The sequence below is a fragment of the Acanthochromis polyacanthus genome, chromosome 8 (assembly GCF_021347895.1).
Source record: "Acanthochromis polyacanthus isolate Apoly-LR-REF ecotype Palm Island chromosome 8, KAUST_Apoly_ChrSc, whole genome shotgun sequence".
Lineage (NCBI taxonomy): Eukaryota > Metazoa > Chordata > Actinopteri > Pomacentridae > Acanthochromis > Acanthochromis polyacanthus.
The window spans coordinates 7,860,928-7,879,967 of record NC_067120.1 but is presented as its reverse complement, the minus strand read 5'-3'; the positions used below and the strand labels follow the sequence as shown (position 1 = coordinate 7,879,967).

At 39.4% G+C, this 19,040-nt stretch overlaps 2 protein-coding genes across 3 annotated transcripts; both read left to right on the top strand.

The window, feature by feature from the left end:
* Nucleotides 1-2,384: 2,384 nt before the first annotated feature.
* Nucleotides 2,385-13,063, top strand: cry1b (cryptochrome circadian regulator 1b). The gene is made up of 11 exons (XM_022189614.2): nucleotides 2,385-3,150; nucleotides 6,825-6,933; nucleotides 7,117-7,259; nucleotides 7,377-7,561; nucleotides 7,698-7,786; nucleotides 8,327-8,467; nucleotides 8,653-8,964; nucleotides 9,088-9,239; nucleotides 10,578-10,780; nucleotides 11,430-11,552; nucleotides 11,988-13,063. Exons 1-11 carry the CDS (start codon nucleotides 2,993-2,995, stop codon nucleotides 12,068-12,070), a joined length of 1,698 nt encoding a protein of 565 aa, XP_022045306.1. The 5' UTR covers nucleotides 2,385-2,992; the 3' UTR covers nucleotides 12,071-13,063.
* A 1,615-nt stretch (nucleotides 13,064-14,678) lies between these two features.
* zgc:153031 lies at nucleotides 14,679-18,588 on the top strand. 2 transcript variants are annotated; one of them, XM_022189615.2, is made up of 6 exons: nucleotides 14,679-14,952; nucleotides 15,847-15,896; nucleotides 16,114-16,219; nucleotides 16,296-16,422; nucleotides 17,124-17,239; nucleotides 17,759-18,588. In XM_022189615.2, the coding sequence occupies exons 1-6, from the start codon at nucleotides 14,852-14,854 to the stop codon at nucleotides 17,832-17,834; spliced, it is 576 nt and encodes a 191-aa protein (XP_022045307.1). In that variant the 5' UTR covers nucleotides 14,679-14,851; the 3' UTR covers nucleotides 17,835-18,588. The 2 variants fall into 2 exon arrangements, with proteins under 2 accessions (XP_022045307.1, XP_051808510.1); XM_051952550.1 differs by having other exon boundaries at nucleotides 14,952-14,990.
* Nucleotides 18,589-19,040: the final 452 nt, after the last annotated feature.

Here is a 19,040-nt window from a genome sequence, read left to right as displayed (position 1 = left end):
AATCAGTGGAGAATAATTAACCCAGCACAGCCTATTTCAGTAGCTTGTCTATAATAAAACTAGTTGCCTTTGACATAAACATGACTGAGTTATGAGGAGAGTGAGAACTATTGATTGAATCTTTTTTTTTTTTGGATGAGTAGAACAGTATGAAGGTATATTCTTGAGAAGTGTGGGACACTGTGCTAAAATGCCACCAGATGCAGGCCAATAATATGCTTTGGACAAAAGTGTCTGCTAAATGAAATTGTAGAAAATTGTAAATTGTAGAAATTGTAGAATATGCAGTGGCATCAAAGACAGCAAAAAAGAAAAAAAACACCCAGAAGCAGATCCACTGCAGTGCTGTGCTCTCCATGTCTTATCCTGCTTATCTTCTACAGTAAGATGACTTGAACTAAGCAGTATATGCCCTAACCAGAGTGCCATGGGTCCATAGGCACATCCACTATAATTTACTGTGGGAGTGAGGGATGTGCGGTCAGGGAATACTAAGCCACTGAAGCAAAGTGCTGCCTGTTTAGGTCAGAAAGCTGCAGAAACTCATCTCATGACTTTAATTATCATAGAACAGCTACAGTACAGATTTCATTGCCTTACATTAAACTCTCCCTTTGGACAGTCTCTGAATCTCTGAGCCAGCTGTTTCAAGCTGATTTGTTTCTGTTAATTTATAGACAATTATCACAGAAAAAAAGAAATTATCAAGTGTACATTTCTGTACAAGTTAAAAGCCTATGCAGACACATGCTTACCATAATAGGAGATATACTGCGTAGCTCCACGGGCCAGAATGTGGCAGTGATGTATTTTGACATCCTGCTCTGGGGTGATACAGTATGTTCCACTTACTTGGCACACTGCATTATCTTTTCGCTGACCCTGGCATTTCTGTGGGAAATAAAACAGCATGAGCAGATTGTATAATTCTTCAAAAAATTATTTCTTATCATCTCTTATTAAAAATAGCTGCACAGAGTGAAACTGAGACCCAACTTTCATCATGGAGCAGAGAGAAATTTGGTTTAAAATGCAATCTATCTATCTATCTATCTATCTATGTGCCAGCTAAGTACAGCTGCATTAAAAAAAACACTAATGTAGAAAGTAAAAGCAATACAGATTCACAAAACCCATAATATACAAACACATACACAAAAAATTATATAAAGAAAAAAGGAATACACACACACACACACACACACACACACACACACACACACACACACACACACACACACACACACACATCTATATATAGATATATAGATATATCATTTAGAATCACTCTTAGGTGCATTCCACTCTTAAAGTGCAATTTCTTTTAGTACAACAGTTCTTTTAGTGCAAGCCATAATACCAAACAAATCCTTAAAAAGCCATTAAAAATATAAAATAGATGGGTTCCATTAAAATAAGAAATTTTGAGTATTGGTGTTGACCACCATGTCGGATGCCTTCTTTACTTATCCACTAGTAGAGACTTATATATATATATATACACAATCTTAGACCACCACCCAGTGTAAGGTGTTTGCCACCACTACCCTAAATCAACAGTATTTCAGGTTACCAAAATGTTTCTGCAATGGTTAATCTGCCAGTATGTGCAAGCTCTTTGATCAAAATGATATTTTGATATTTTTAATGCTAAATAGAAATATTATTGCTGCCCATGAATTTTCTAATTAACTGTTTTACAAAAAAAGCTGAAAAAATAGTAAAGCACATGAGTATTGTTTGATTAAGATGCCAAAATTACACTTATTTGCTTGCATTCCTGAAGTGGGAAATTTAGTTTACTGTCAATGTATAGAAGTTTTGTGTTTTGTTTTCTAACATTCCAAAAGAAACAGAAAATCTTTACGTAACATGCTGAACTTTCTTTTAAACTATCTTCGCGAGTCCTGTTACACATTGGCTGCTCCATACCACAATTTAGACCTTTATGTAATTTAACGTGGCTCACATTGGTTAGAGCTTGGCGCTGTCCGGAGGGGACGGGGTTGACAGAGTCCCACCGAGCGTACTGCTGCGGTATAAGAGCGGTGTGTCCTCTGGATTAAATCGAGCGCACCCGTTTCGATGCAGGCCTCGCCGCTTCTCATGTGCTCATCCGGGTATTTCTGTGTGTACGACATAACTCAAACCAAGGTCTCTGATTAGCTGCTTCTAATGACCACTTTTACCAGTTATTTGACTATTTTGCGCTCTAAGATTTAAACTGACCCCACATTATGAGAATACACGACTAAAAAGCGACATTTAGACGAGTCAGAACAACCGTAGACGACGTTTTAACGGAGAGAATAAAGCACATTACGGAAACGTGACGGGGCAGCGGTTGTATAACGGCAGATTCCGACCAATCGGAGCGCCGCTTTCCTTGCTGCGTATTCATGTGGGTGGAGATGTTGATACAGAACGGACGCGTTTAGCTGGCGTTTAGTTTATACACAATGTTTTTAGCGTTAAACGAAGCGTAACCTGTTTTTACTTTGCGTGGACTATCCTTACGTGTGGGGAAGAACCGTGAATATTTGCCCGTCTGTACTTTTTTTTTTCAAGCTAGCTCGTAGCTTGTGTGACGCACGCGCCTTGTGCTAGCTAATAAAAATAAAACGTCGCTCCCGGTTGGAAACTATATTCGTCGAGATTTGTTTGGTTTTTACCTCATTCTCGCTACTGAACGAGGCAGGAGCGGTGACAGCTGTTTGTTTTCGTCTCTGCGGTGCTTACCAGCTGTCCACACATGCAGCCACTATCGGTCAGGAGACCCAACTCCCTGGATAAACTCATGGAGCAAGGTTAAAGTCAGGTAAACCTCCATCGCTAAGAAGACATAAGAAGAGAAAAAAAAACTACGTGGGACTTTTTTTTTTCCACGCTACCAACCACCGGAAGAGGACGTTTGTTGTTGTTTTGGGGAACCCCTCCTCATCCTCCCCCACCTTTAATCTCTACTAGTGGATAAGTAAAGAAGGCATCCGACATGGTGGTCAACACCATTCACTGGTTCAGGAAGGGCCTGCGGCTGCATGATAACCCGTCTCTGAGGGACTCCATCCGTGGAGCGGACACCCTGCGTTGCATCTACATCCTGGACCCTTGGTTTGCAGGGTCCTCCAATGTGGGGATCAACAGGTGGAGGTGGGTGGCGGGACAGAAAAGAACTTAATGGGAGTGATAACTGGGTGCAGGGTTGAACAGATTAGAGCCAATCGCTGGACTTCAAACTCGAATCTAGTGAACTCTAATTAGCCTGATCGATCCAGTTCTTTCCGACGGCCTGCCAGTGCAAATGTGCCACGTTTCCTGTTTTAAAGCTGGATACAACAGAAACAAAAAATACCTTTTTTGGTTGTTTCATAAATCATTTAATTCTATAGAGAACTGTGTCCTTGCACTGTATGTTATGTTTTCAGTTGTCAAGAAAGTGTGCAGATTATTCAGGTCATCCCTAATGCATGATTGCACTTAATTCGTAACCATTGTTTTATCACTGCTTGGGTTATTTCAGGATCATCTAAATCCCGCACATGAGATTCAACAACAGTTGTCATTAGAGAATGTACGCTTGCTTCACAATGGCCCAAGATGTCAAACATCCCTTCATATTAGGACATAGTCTGCGTTTGACCTAATGTACACATTTGATTTCACCATGTGGTTGTTGCCATGGTCCAGTACACTGCAGGGTCAGATGCAGAAAAGGTTCTTACAAAGTTTCATACATTTGCAAAAGGTCAAAGAGCAGTGCAAAGTGATGCTTTCTAATGGAAATTGTAACAACTAGCCTAGTATACAAGTTTATTAAAAAATCAGTGCAATCAGCATTCATTGATTTAAAGTCTTATTGATTTCAAGCAAGCCAAAAACGTCCCACTTTAATGTATGACCATGTATCTGTATGCCTTCAGGCTTCAGTTAGTGGCACTTAGCAGATGTTGTACGTATACACACATATACGTCATTAAATAAGATTGTTTCCCACTGTCCGATATCTTGTTCCAATCAACACGTTCTGAGAGCTTTTACTTTTTCAAGAGATTTGTTTGTGCTCCTTCAAGTGCACATTGCTTCTTCCCATTTTAGCCTCCCAGAAAGCCGATTTTTCTACTCAGTTTGCTTCTTTTATTTCAAGAAAAGAGTACATATTGTATATCAATCAATATTTGATCCAAACTCTTCAAGTTGTGCTGCTTTTGTGATATATTTCCAGTTCCAACTAGTTTGACAACAAACCTAGTTTACTAATTTTTCCCCTAATTTTTTAAGCATTTACAATTAAATTGTCTTGTCATTGTCTGAGAGCTATGGGAAAGCATCAAATTTTAGTTTGTTTTTTAGTATTAGTATTGTTGTTTGCATGGTGGTTTAGGATGGACTTCAAATATTCATTTTAGTCCTGCATAATATTGTTAAAAATATTAATTTTTGTCTCTCTTCTGATGTCTCTTTGTAGTCAACATCTGGCATTACTGTATCATTAGCTGTTGGCAGTAGCTGCAGACAGTGAGGTGCTTTCTTTCCTCAAGCTAAATTAATATAAATACCAGGTAAATATATAGAGAAATGTATATTGTTCAAAGAGTGCAGATTTTGCTGACAGATTTTACTTCAGTCATCCACTGTACATCGTTACTCACATACTGTACCAATATACAGCTCTGAATCTGCTTTGAATTCACTGGACTGTAGTCTCTATTTTCTTCCTTTGGGATGAAGTCAACTGCCAAAGTAGATACAAACCGGGTTGACCATTCATTTCCTGAGGAGACGTAAAGGCTCCAGGCAGTAAGCGTGGTGCCTAACCGCCATGACGATACAAGTTATTTTCCCGCATACTGGCTCTGCTGCTCAACCTTGAATGCGTGCCTACAAATTTGGGTCAGTGTGTTGCTATGGTCATTACATCATGAACACTCTCAGTTTTGACCTACATTAAACACACACTTAACAGACCTACCACCCTTAAGTGTGCTACACCACCTCATTTACTATGTGCGTGCTATTTCTATCAGAACACATCCATTCACATCATTCACGCAGCCATACAATGCTGTTGGCCCTGTGGCTGCCTCCAGAAGTTTGGGAGAAGTCAGTATAATTGCTAAACCATCTGTCTGGTATCTAAACCAGCTGAGTTTCACTGCTTTATCTCCAAGTCTCAGTTATTCTTACTTCAATGAAGAGATTTGCCTGAACATCACCAACTAGTCAAATTTGAAATCACAAGTGATGTGTGAAAAATAATGTCAGAAATATTTATTTGTAATCACAAGTGTGGAAGAAAATCCATAATAACAGAATGATAGCTTAAAATTAATAAAGAAAGATATTAAGAAAAAAATAACTTTCGTATTGAGAGATTCCCTTTCATTACGGACATGTTTGTTGTTCGGCCACTACATTATTTGCACACTTTCTGAGATAGTGACCTACTTTCCGTCCGTAAGGTTTGACATTATCAGGTAGATAAAGCCACCTGCACATTCACACCACAGTTTTATGGCAAAACAGCATTTGTTGTTAATTTTTAAATTCAGACTTTCCCTTTAGGGATCAATAAACAGAATAAAAAGCAATTTTTTTTTTAAACCCTGGACCAAATGACTTTGGAACCAATTTTTCAGACCCAGCTGTTAACAAAAATTGAAGAGAAGTGGTTGACTGATAGGATTGTAGTATGTAGAGGAAAATCAATTTGTAATGTGGTGGGGTGGTTGACAATTTTTTTTTTTTATCAAGTCTGAGTTCACTTAAGAATCGGCTTATCAAATCTGCATCCTGTGTCAAATCTTTTTAAAGTATTTGTTTATTAGGGAAGGGAAACTGCTGGTTGCTGTGGTGAGGGGTTGTGGTACTTTCATCTCCTGTTTTGTCAAAGCTATGCCGCATCTGCAAAAGATAAAGCAAAAACGAAAATAATATTCTACTCCTTTGTCGTTCTGTGAATATCATGATGCTGGTTGTATTACAGAGAAAAAGCTTGTTTAAATGTAGGGGCCACGAGAGCACTTCTCTGCATTGTGTTCTTCTGCCTCTTGCAGCAATAAAAGGCTGAGAATTCAGTGCACTTGGAGAGGTTACATTCTCTGCTGTGTGTAATTGACTGCTGTTGTTTTAGTGCCTTTTTGTAAGTGTGGTGTGTATATAGTGGTTGTGTGTTAAAAGGGCTTCACCAGAAGAGGGCTGCCCGTTCTCACTGAAACACTTTCATTTCATGCAGTCTTTACTGATGGAAGGAATATTGTTTTGTATTTTGTCCGTATCATACAGTGATCACAATATGGTTTAAATTTCAGTTTTAATAGCATCAGATCTCTGCATTTTCTTCATGATGATTCTAGTAGATGGCTGGTTATTATCACAAATGCAAAATACTGTTTCTTCAGTGCACTTTACTGACACAAACTCTAATAAATTGAAGTGAAACCGTTATATTTTAGCATTTAGGTATGAACCCAAAATAGCTTTGCAGTTTGTACAGTTTTTACAGTATAGTTAGAGGCCATAAATACACACATATTTTATTTATTAGTATGGTAAATGTCAGTTTCAGGCAGGCATTCTCCTTAAAGCAGCCGCATGTCTAACCAGCTTAAGTTCAGTTAGTTTAAGGGCCCTTCCATTGCAATTTTACCCATGTGACTTACACAAGCTTCATGCTGTAGTGGAGGTATAAACCCCCTCCATTAGTTCCTTTGGATCATCAGATCAGCTAGGCCTGTGACTGGTGCTCTCATGATTGCATTCTGTGGTAACTGGTAGGAGGTTATCTCATGCGTCTAATCAACTATGTGATCCTTCTGTTGGTCCAGGTTTCTGCTGCACTGTCTGGAGGACTTGGATGCTAGCCTGCGCAAAATCAACTCCCGGTTGTTTGTCATCAGAGGCCAGCCTACAGATGTCTTCCCTCGTCTTTTTAAGGTAGGACACACGGAACAGAGCAAAAAATGCAGCTGAAACAGAATGTAGCATTTTTATACTCCAGTGAACAGGTGCCCACACAGAAGTTACATTTTGTAAAATGTGTAATTTTGTGTAATTATGACCTTATCTGTGATCCTTATGTATGATGTGTTTGAGTGTGTGTATTACTGTGTTTTTTAGGAATGGCAGATCACTCATTTGTCTTATGAATACGACTCCGAGCCGTTTGGCAAGGAACGAGATGCTGCCATCCAGAAACTAGCCAGCGAGGCAGGAGTAGAGGTCATGGTGCGGATTTCACACACCCTTTACAATCTGGACAAGTGAGTTGAGATAAAAGTCCCAAAGTAATAAACATGTTGTAATAAAAATGGAGGCAATGAGCACCCTCTTCATGTGTGCATGCAGTGATTCTCTTAATGGATTTGCCTTCTGTAAAGGATTATAGAACTCAACAGTGGTCAACCTCCACTAACGTACAAGCGCTTTGAGGGTCTAATCAACCGAATGGATGCTGTGGAGCTGCCTGCAGAGACGATCACATCTGATGTCGTTAAAAACTGCCTCACACCCATCAGTGAAGACCATGATGACAAGTTTGGGGTGCCGTCCCTGGAAGAGCTTGGTAAGTTTTCTTTGTTTTTATGTGTGCGTGTACACTTTAACTCACAGCTGTTGGTGTGTTTATGTAAATGCTATTCACTGTGCCTTATTGATAGATTCAGGGGCTAAGAAAGTTTTTGATTCGACTGTGTGACCAGGTTTCGAGACAGAGGGCCTAACCACAGCAGTATGGCCAGGTGGAGAAACAGAGGCACTCATGAGGCTAGAGCGGCATTTGGAGAGAATGGTAAAAATGCAGTTTAATGCATTGTGTACATATACAAAATGGCAACCACATGTAGTTATGATTGCCTCTTGTTTTACCTCACCAATGACCTCAAGTTACCATGTTACTGCTGTGTTCTGTTTCAGCAAAACACAGAAAAATACTGAAAAACTTGGCAAATGTATATTATTTGGTTGGCTTGTATCCATTTTAAGAAAATGTACAAAAGAGCTAAGGACTAACATTTTCCTACTTGCCTGGGCAGGTTTTCCAACGGACAAACTGTGTAAAACTGTTCCTGATATGTTGATAAAAGCTTTGTGCCAGCCGGGATTGTCAATATGCCCAATCCAAAATTACTGAGCTACAAAAGTAAAACTCGGTGCCTTTTAATTTTGCTAGAACTGAATGTGTCAAGTGATGTGTGCTGTATCACCCCCAGTAGAGTCTTTAACTGTGTGGAGCCTCACATTTTGATGTCATAGACTCAAAATGTTATATCTTCTTTAATGTCTACCAGTGCTATGTTTTAGTTAAAGCTGCCTAATCGTCTCTTTACAGGCCTGGGCGGCAAACTTTGAGCGTCCACGTCTGACTGCTAATTCCCTGCTAGCCAGTCCCACAGGGCTCACCCCATACCTGCGCTTTGGATGTCTCTCCTGTCGGCTTTTCTACTTTAAACTCACTGATCTCTACAGAAAGGTACAAATAGCCCAATATGACAAAATCTGGACAGCATGTTTTAGGACAAACCCTTTTTAATTATTCTGTTGATTATTTTCTATTTATATGAGATATGTAAATCTCTGTATATCTTTCATACCTGTCCTGCTGATGATAAACCTAATGGTCAGACCTGTCACCTTTTGTGTCCATCATCCCATCAGGTAAAAATGGACAGCTCTCCACCGCTGTCCTTGTACGAGCAGCTGCTGTGGAGGGAGTTCTTCTATACGACTGCCACCAACAACCCCTGTTTTGACAAGATGGAGGGAAACCCTATGTGTGTCCAGATACCCTGGGACCGGAACCCAGAGGCTCTGGCCAAGTGGGCAGAGGGACGGACGGGCTTTCCCTGGATAGACGCCATTATGACACAGCTGAAGCAGGAGGGGTGGATCCATCCATTGGCAAGGCACGCGGTGGCTTGTTTCCTCACCAGGGGGGATCTCTGGGTCCGCTGGGAAGAAGGCATGAAGGTAAGAACAGAGAAAGTAGATCAAACATATAAGAGCATAAGGTGAATCACTGCTGTCCTCTGGCTCTGATTAACAGTACTACCATGCAATGTCTTAACTGTCTATTGTCTGTTTTTTGTACAGGTCTTTGAAGAATTGTTATTGGATGCAGACTGGAGTGTAAATGCTGGCAACTGGATGTGGCTCTCTTGCAGTTCATTTTTCCAGCAGTTTTTCCACTGCTACTGTCCTGTGGGACTTGGACGGCGCACAGACCCTAATGGCGACTACATACGGTAAGTCAATGCTTTATGTACATCACATGAAGAAAGGGCCTATAAAAAGTAAACATTCCCTTTAGATTCAATCATGGTCAGTTTAATTTAGTGTTTTGACTGGAATTTACAAAAATAAGACAACAATTGTAAAAATTAATATCAGTTAACTAAAAATATAAGATGTGATAATAATTCTTTAAAGTGGCTCACCTAGTTCAACACAAGTGCAGCTAATTGGTGGCAGAAGTCACACAGTTGGTGAAATGGAAATCATCTCAGTGCAGCGAATGTTTCTGAAGTAACTGTAGTAAAAAGACTCCTGTATCTGGAAGGTTCAGTCACTGATGAATCAGTGCTCCTGGTTGTAACTGCACCATGAAGACAGAAGAATGATCCAAGTAACTTTGTGAAAAGATTATTGAAAAGCACAATTGAGGGAATGGATATGAGAAAATTGCCAGTCAGTGATTATTCCTTGAAGTACATTTAAATCCATCAGAACATAGGTAAATCTGCCTAGAACAGACTGTCCTCAAAAACTCAGTGACCGTGAAAGAAGACTGATGAGGGAGCCCCCCAATGACACTGTGAAGGAGTTACTGGCTTTAGCAGCTGGAATAGGAGAGATTGTGAAAAGTATTTCACCATCAAGACTTTATGGGAAAGTAGCAAAGAGAAAGACACTGTTGAAAATAGTTCATATTAAATCTAGACTAGAGTTCATCAGAACACATATAAGAAACTTTGAAGTCAACTACAAGACGGTTCTTTGGACTGATGAAACCAAAATGTCACTTCATGGCCAACAGACTAGATGTATCTCACTACAAACACGCCATCCACATTGTAAAGCATGGTGGTGGCAGCATCACGATGTGGGGATGCTTCTTTTATAAAGAAGGCTGGGGGAAAATTGGAGTGTTGAGATGTGCAACGTTTATTCAAACCTATTTACAGTCTTAATGGTCTAGTTTTGGTCAAAGATGCAGCTACTAAATAGTGACTTGACAGGGGTGAATACATATTAGTTATTTTATGTCTTTTTTTTATTATTAATAGACATTGCTTTGTAGAAAGAGGAAAACTTCCAAGGGGGTTTAAAACTTTTGTACTTCATGGGCAATGAAAAGCTCTGGTGTTTCATAACAGTCATTACAAATGAGAAGATAAAATCACATGGTTAACTTGTGCTTGTTTATAAGCTCACATGGGGCAAAGAATTCATCATGGTTATATCGGGACTACAAAAAATGCCCAAAGTGTTTGGAAATTGTCTAATTTTAGGTGTCGTGAGAATGTGGTCTCCATCACATCACAAGTTCCACCTCTTTTATTTTTTTTATTCTCTGCTCTTAGGCGTTATTTGCCAGTATTGAGAGGGTTTCCAGCCAAATACATCTATGATCCTTGGAATGCCCCAGAGGAAGTGCAAAAGGCCTCCAAGTGTATCGTAGGAGTCCACTACCCCAAGCCCATGGTGAACCACGCCGAGGCCAGCCGCATCAACATTGAGAGGATGAAGCAGATTTACCAGCAGCTTTCCTGCTACAGAGGACTGGGTAGGGACAGGACCCGGATATTGATGAAATGTTATCACGTACTTGTATTTATTCTGAAAGTTTGTACTGTTGATAGTCACTCAGCAGCAGAGCACAACAATATTATCCTACAATACACATATCCACAGGTAGAAAAAACCCCCAGAGAGTTTTAAAGGTTAATTTGAAAAATCTAAATTTTACATTTCCTTCTGTGCTGATAATACTTGCACACATCTGTCAAACCACAATCCCATCATCTAGAAGTTCAGATTGTGGTTCACTATTCATAGCTTTGGTGTATAATCAGTGTCAGATGTCAGAAAATTGCTATGACTTGTGTCTCCACTCTTTACCAAACACATTTAATGGTGTTGATGCTTTCATTGGTAGGTCTATCAAGAACAGCCAGGATCTTTTTAACTGCACAACATTAAGGGTCTTCTACAGTTAATGTCCACTTTCTCATTAGCTTCTCTAAAAGAGGGGAGTTTGCTCATTGGCTCATAGAGGCTACTGGCCATTCAAAGGGGTTGTATGAGTGAAGCTGACTCGCATTTAGAAGCATTTTACCATCATGTTGTAGAATAAGTCAATGTTTAGTGTTTTGTTTTTTCATAAATAAAGATTAGACTGTGGGTAAATTTAAACTGCTTTGCTTTCCTTGCAGGTCTGCTGGCAACAGTACCTGCCAATCCTAACAGTGGTGCAAATGGCAGCAACGCAGGGACAAGTCAGGGTGCAGAAAGGTCCTCTGAAGACCCTTCCCTACAGGAGGGAATGTCTCGAACAGGTACGTAGGTTTCTATTTCATATTTATGCCAAAAACATGCGCATTTGAATAGTAAATTGCTGAGGAGGTGCTGTTGTGTTGTCCAAATAGTCATCACACTCAAGACGCATGACAGTTAGACAGTGGGGAGCCTGATACCAAACATGTGATCATTAGCCTGCAGACTGGCTATTAGCTGGAATGTGAGTGTTGGGTTCTATTTCAGAGCATAACTAAACTACTGTTGTACTTCCAAAAAGCCCTTGATATTGAAAAAGGCAATAAAATGCCCTGAGACAGTGCAGAAACTCAGGGATTCTGCACAGTCTCATGGCATTTGGTTTATTAAATGAAGAAATAAGTCTGTCTTTAAAGCCACAGGGATGACATTTTTACAGTCACAAATACATTTGAAATTATTCCCTGACGAATAGTCTGTGTCATGTTTTTGTGCAGAAAGAGGACAGTCGGTGAAGAAGCGCCGACGTGAGGAGACTCCACCTGAAAGCAGCTCTAAATCCTGGAAGCAGAGAAAATAGGATTCAAAATCCAGAACTCAAAGGGTCCCTCAATCCGTCTGTATCATCTGGGTAGCCTCCTCTCCTGCATTGTCCCAACTAACAAACAGTAATAATGAGGGGTTGGAGCTGCTCCTGTAGTACTGGCTTCCTACCGAAAGAAGCCATCATAGTACGTAATATTTAGATTGTCAGACGTTCCAGATGACAGTCAGCTTGTGACATGTCTTTATCACGTTAACACATTTCACAAAGAGAGAATTAATGACACATCTCTCAGTGAGAAAGAACCCTGCAAACAGCATAAAGAGGCAAAAACCAGTCACTGCAAAGTCTTTACATCAGGTTGTTGTGAGACTATCTCTTGTCTTCCACCACAGTATGGATGAAACCGCTAACCAGTGGGGTTTCCCTCTTAATACCCCACATTTGTCTGGTTAGGATCCAAGCAGCTCTGCTCAGTTGCTCTAATCTCATGTTTCTGCCATTACCCTGACCGCTTCAGCTTCCACACCGTAGTGAGAAAAAGTCAAACGATGATTCCCATCAGAGTAAAGGAATCTGACGTGATCAGGAGACACGCGATGGGAAACCCTCGCCCACTGACGTGACTAAGCTGACCTGGAACGGGTTTTCTGGAAGTGAAACCTAAACGCTTCATATGAAGAAAATAAAGTAATGGGTGTACATAACTTGAGAACGTTCTTTTTCACAGATTTTGACACAGAGAACAGTCTCATGCACAGTAGAGAAGAAAATTAGAAGCAAGATGATGAAGCAGGCTTTATAATAGACCATCATACATTTTGTAAATATTTGTTTTTGATTTCCAACTTTTGTATATTTGGTCATGGAGTTTGACAAGTCCTTTGTAAATAATGACACCAAAATGCAAAAGTGCTACCGTAAATGTTTTGTCTCCCATGTGAGCGTAAATCTATTATTTTTGTATAAAGAATGGCCAAATTCTAAATGTATTAAACTGGCAATAAAATGCAAAAATATTACATCCTATTTTGGCTTTAGTGTTCATTTCGTCCGTTCTTTGGCTTTTGTTTTAAATTCCCATCTTTCTCTTCACTCATTGTAACGTACTGTTTAATGTGTAGCTTCATTGCAATGATACTTAATTCTACAGACCATATTTTTGACCATGTTACACAAATGCAGCAGCTGTATGTTATGTTCTATATCTCTATTGAAAATACAAATCCTTGCTTTAAAAATCACATGAAAATCAGAGTATAGACCTCAGCCGGAACCAGAATTTGTCAGGATTTTGAAATTGCTGTCCCTTCTTCCTTCCTACACCAGCTAATGATACGTACAAGTTCTATAATGTGTAAAAGAAAACATTTTATTCTAATGAAGGATATTTTACCATAAAGTGCAACATGCGGAGGATGTTTAAAGGAAACTGTCAAGGCAACAAATTGTGTAACATATCGACAAAGGATGAATGTTCTAAACCAACATTCAGAAAATGTTCCCAACATGTTATTGAGTCCTCCGATGACAGAATGTCTTTAATAAAACATTCCTGTTCTGTGATATAATAAGAAAATTTTGCCTGGAATGTTCTCAGAATCTTCTGAGGATTTTGTTGACATTATAAAACATTCTTTAACACAGCATATCCACAGTGTTACCCATTGTTACATGATGACAAAGACAAGATGCTCTCAGTGCAACAATTAGAAAACATTATAGGAATATTAGAGGATAATGGTCTAACAATCCCTTAAAACCTTTAAAGAGAGCATTGTGGGAACTGAAAAAGAAGGTGGAAACATCACTAAAACTTTACAGAACTCTTTAAGCATGTTTACAGAATGAAAATATAGATTATATATAGATTTAAAGTTGCCAAAGAACATTGAACCAAACATTAGTGTTGCTGTTTGTATATTTTTGACCCAGCAGATTTTGTCATATTTCCAAAAGACCCATAATAAACTTACAAAAAAACAAAATGAAATGCATGATGTTTTTTATGACAAAGGTGCTTCAGTTTTTCCATCAAGGAAAGCTGACAACTGTAGGAGTAACTGGAAGCTCAAGCCTGTCATAATATACATGTTCTTCATCAGGTGTGTGTCAACTTTTATTCATGATAATAAATGTTAAATATGTAATTCAACGGTGTTAAACACAATAAAACATGAATTCAGGGCTGGTGATACTTTCTATTGGTGTTATGTGAGCCAAAGAATCTGAGAGTGTATTCTGACCTTTAATTTTGGTTTGTTTGGTTTTTTTTTTACAAACTACTTACCAATTTAAACAATGGTAAGTTCATATATTTCATCTTCAAACTGTATTTTTCCATTTTCTTCATTACCAATGTACAATTTTTTAACACTTTCCCATCATTTTTGGCTTTTTCTGTCTTTTGGCTCAACAAATTCCTATTCTGTTGACTCTTTAACAAAACAAAAAGAAGTATATTTTATTTATAGTGCATCCCGTGAGTGAGTCAGGCTGCTGTGTGATCTAACAGTTTCTTCTGTGATGGCCTCAGGTAGGGTCTATGTTTGGAGCCAGCCCCTGGCGGACGGTGTGATATTGCAAGTTTTTGACACTTCCGGGTAGGTTTCACTTTTGGAGGGAGGCGCTACTTGCATCTTTAAATACAGTCTATGGTAAAATCTTGTTCATGAATACACTGAAACTGCACCGTGTCCAATAGCAGCAGCCGCTCGGTGGGCGGTGATAGCTGAGTACAAAGCTCAATAAATAGTTTCCCACAGACGGACTCAGTTCCAGCTGCGGCTCCTGATCCTGACTGCCGATCTGTTAGAGATGGAGAAGAGCAAGACGCAGAGGAAACCTGTTCGCCTCATAGCAGCAATTTGCAACGACAGAGGGATGGGGAAGGATGGAAAGCTGCCCTGGAATCTACCGTAAGATTGACGCCATCTGAAACGAAAATGAAAGTTATGTAAGATTTAGCCTTTGGTGCACCTTGTAGGCTGCAAAAAGTGTCTTTTATTATCATATTCTGAGGATCTAAATGTGTGTAACTCATGTATGAATCACTAAAGTGTATTTAGTTGTATTTCCATCAATTCTGAAGTATTTCTGCATAACATCTGCAAACCTAAGGAAGATATTTATAGTCTTTGAAAGCAGCTGGTAGGATGTTCTTTGACATTTTTATCTGGAATTTTGCAACTGATTGGTTTATCAATAGAATAATAATCATCATTACAAGAGGGAGAATAATGCAATTTATTGCTATTACATTTGAAAACTGGAGTTACAGAGTGCCTTTACAAAAAAAGAGCAGTAATAAAAAACTGAAATTGGCAATAATGATAATAATAATTATGTAAAATATCATAAAACTGCCTATCCTTACAGGTGGGTTTTGAACTCAGCTGTAAGTAATTAGCAGAGCACAAAGCACTGGCAAACAAGACAGCCAAAGAAACAGTTAAAATAAATATTTAAGAAAATTGCTTTAAACTCAGCTATTGCTGCAGTGAAGGCGCTAACAACAGGACTGGCTGTGAAGGCAACAGGTGCAGTCAGTGTCTGCTGGAGAAAGCAGTGACTTTAGATTGTAAAAGTGGGAGAGTGGTGATAACTGGCTGTAATGGAACATCTCATAGGCTTTAAAAGTGGCGGCCCATGATCTGACTGTCCAGAGCAGTAAACACAAGAGGCCGTAATTCAATGTGTGTTGTTCATGAGGCTTTTTATGCTCCATGTGGAAACTATAAGCAGAATTAATGAGCTGAGTAACAGCCAACTGTTTTCTGTTTGACTTCACTTTGGAAATGTGTCCTTCACAGGTCTGAATTCCAGTACTTTCTGAACACTGTTTCTACGGTGTCGAGACCAGGTAGTATTCCACATCAACCATATTATACATTAATCACGCCTAAACCATAATCTGTCTTCTGGCACCAAAATGATTTGTCCATATGTGCTAGCTTTGTGTTTTTTGTGTTAAGACAATTTAATTCTAAGATTTTGATGCCAATTGCTGCGGCATGCGCCATTATTGCTGGCATAGGAGCATAAGAATAACTGTAAATGTTTGATTGTGTGTGTTTCAGGAAGGATGAATCTGATGATCTGGGGCAGACTGTGCTGGGACTCCCACCCAGAAGGCATGCTCCCACTGCCTAACATCCTGCATGTGGTGCTGAGTACGACGCTGAAGTGAGTCTTCACCCACAGTCCAGTTCTAGTTTTTCTCTGCCTGTCGTTCCTCCCGGTGACGACTCTTTTCTTGCAGCACAGTTCCAGATCACGCCCACTTCTTGTGTCAGGACTTTGAGAGTGCCATCCGCCTGGCTGCAGAGCCGCCCCTCGCTGGTCTAATAGAGACCATCTGGATTGCTGGAGGAACACGAGTCTACGAGGTAAACTAGTTTGATCAGATCTCCAGGAAGCAGCCTAATGTAATACAGCTACAGAGCAACACTGTATGCTTCACAGATTCAAAGATAAAACCTGTTGTTGGCGTTATGAAGGACTGATCTGCTGAGTAAACCACGTGTGTCAACAATGAAATTAATCTTAGCTTAATTCCACTTTGCTTACACAGTGCTGTTGTCATTCATTCTGCTCACTGTAACAGTCATGTCTTGTTGCTACGCTTGAACAGAGCAGAGTTAATGCCATCAATCATGCATTTCATACTAGAACAACATACGTGCTGTAAAGGAAGCCTGAACAGCAGCAGTTCTCTACCTTATAGCTCATCTGATGCTCTCTACAGAGCATTTGACTAACCTTAAGCTGTAAAAAAATGAATTTTTTAACTATTTCTAACTTTTATTTCACAGGTTTTTGCCTGTTTTGTTAAATTGCAGATAATAACCAGTAAAACAATAAATTAAAAACACAATAATTTATATTCTAACCCACTGTCAGTTGTCTGAGGGGAAAAAAAGAAAGCACATCATAAAAGGCTTGTGTCTCTCTCAGTGCAAACATCACAGAGATATGATTTAATTAAAGAGTTGGAATAAGCAGCTTAATTCTGCTAAAGAGAAAAGAAAAGAGAAAAACTCTATGTTGAGGTTTAACACTGTGAATTTGTTTTCCTCTTTCTCTCCAGGATGCGTTGAAGCACCCGTGGTGTGACTTGCTTTACCTGACCGACGTCATGGCTAACTTTGACTGTGACGTTTTCTTCCCAGAGTTTGACAAAGCCGCATTTAAACTACAAGAGCGGTAACTTTTCATCATCCAAATCACTGAAGCTCAGACCCCACATTTGAACTTCTAAACAGCTATGAAAGAGTTGCTTCTGATACACATTCAGGCATCCCAGCAACCCATCAGATGGTGGTTTTTGCTTTTTGTTGCTCAGCCAACATCAGCACTATGTTAGACTGAGTTGTCAGTTCAGCTCAAAAGGATTCGCTGACTTCACCAAAGCTTTGAACAGCTTTGTTTCTTCAATTAGACAGGATTTAAACAATAAAATCGCTAATTGTTGTTTACTTCATGTAGATTCTTGCCTTGGGTTTGGTATTATCTTTGTTTTTAATATCAAAAGCAATGAATTATCAGTTTAAACAAATCATTTTACTGGTTTGTTTGTCAGAATGTTATCTTTCACAATGAAGCTTATTATAAATTTCATTTCATGAAGCTCAGTGTATTCACTTTGATTGTTTTACTAATCATTAATCCTGCATTTTATTGATTCTGTCCTAATCAGTCTTCTGTGTTTTGTTTCCAAATAAGGTTTCCTGGAGTACCGAGTGAAATTCAAGAGGAGAACGGCGTTAAGTACAAATACCAAGTGTTCAAGAAAGAGTAGACAGAAAGCAGAGAAAATCCAGACAGAATCTGACAGGCACTCCGATCGCTACCTTTCCTTGTAAATCTCATCTGCTGGCAACAATTACTGCAGATAAAACTCCTGTATAGAATGTAGAGGTTCAGCTACAACTGAAACCCACAGTGTGCCTTTGTGTTTTTATTAATTCCTTATAAATCTCATTAAGACTCTTAGTAATTTAATCACTGAGCATTCCAACTATGACCTTTGTAATAACAATGTGAGCCCTGACATTTTAACAGCAGTCCAGCAAGTACTTTTGTGTATTTATGTGTCTTAAAATCTTCCCCATTTCTCTTTGTTCAGATATTATGATCAGATCTGGTGTGGAATAATCTCCTGTCACCTCAGGAGCGTTCCCATCTCACCCTCCTACTCAGTAATATTGCAGCTGCACAGAGAATATGTTGATCAGTGAGTCAGTCTGCGGCCGACGTCAGCGACAGCCGGCGTTCTGTGATCACAGCAGATCTGCTTCTTTCTCAGCCAACACAACAGGTGCCTGCAGTTTAGAAAGCAATCAGTTCATTATCCCACCGGTTTGCTTTCATGCTACAGTAACAGTCTTATTTAAATACAAGTGGAGAAATGTTACAGCTTTTTGTAGTTAGGAACGGTGAGATGAATATTTATTGTTAATGGTTTTTATTGTGTGGCTTTTTTGTGATGCAAATGCTGGATTTTTAATGTCTGATTTTGTTTTCGGTTTGAATAAAAAGAACTTTTACTCGTGGTTGCATGTGATCCCTGCAGCCACTAGATGGAGGCACAGCAGTGAGACAAAGGACTAAAAACTGATCGATACGCTGCTGCTGGGTTATCAACACATCCACTTGTATTTCCCCCAGGATGCTTTTCAAGCTGTTAAAAAATTACTTTTAGCTTTCCTGGGATTTTCCTATTGCCTCCAGCTGCTCCTCCAGATCCAGATCACACACAAAAAGACGCCTGAATAAGCATTTTTTGGTGGCTTTAAGTAGTTTTGAGCATAAATGCACACAATTTTGATCTGAGCAGAGGTCAAATCAGACTCAGAGTAAAAGAAAATGCCTGCCTGAGCGTATAACGGTTAAAGTATTTCCAATTATTCACAATCTACCCTGATATAAAGGAAGCACTGTGCTCTAAAACATCCAGTACAATGTGAAATACAAAGAGGTCTTTCTGACAGCAGCTACAGTATTT

What these genes read in the sequence shown, in the direction of transcription:
- cry1b (XM_022189614.2), top strand. Translation starts at nt 2,993, where the DNA reads ATGGTGGTCAACACCATTCACTGGTTCAGGAAGGGCCTGCGGCTGCAT. An exon ending in GCTGGGAAGAAGGCATGAAG is followed by an intron (nt 8,965 to 9,087) that starts GTAAGAACAGAG and finishes TTTTTTGTACAG; the next exon opens with GTCTTTGAAGAATTGTTATT. An exon ending in CCTAATGGCGACTACATACG is followed by an intron (nt 9,240 to 10,577) that starts GTAAGTCAATGC and finishes CTCTGCTCTTAG; the next exon opens with GCGTTATTTGCCAGTATTGA.
- zgc:153031 (XM_022189615.2), top strand. Translation starts at nt 14,852, where the DNA reads ATGGAGAAGAGCAAGACGCAGAGGAAACCTGTTCGCCTCATAGCAGCA. An exon ending in GTGCTGAGTACGACGCTGAA is followed by an intron (nt 16,220 to 16,295) that starts GTGAGTCTTCAC and finishes CTTTTCTTGCAG; the next exon opens with CACAGTTCCAGATCACGCCC. An exon ending in GCATTTAAACTACAAGAGCG is followed by an intron (nt 17,240 to 17,758) that starts GTAACTTTTCAT and finishes TTTCCAAATAAG; the next exon opens with GTTTCCTGGAGTACCGAGTG.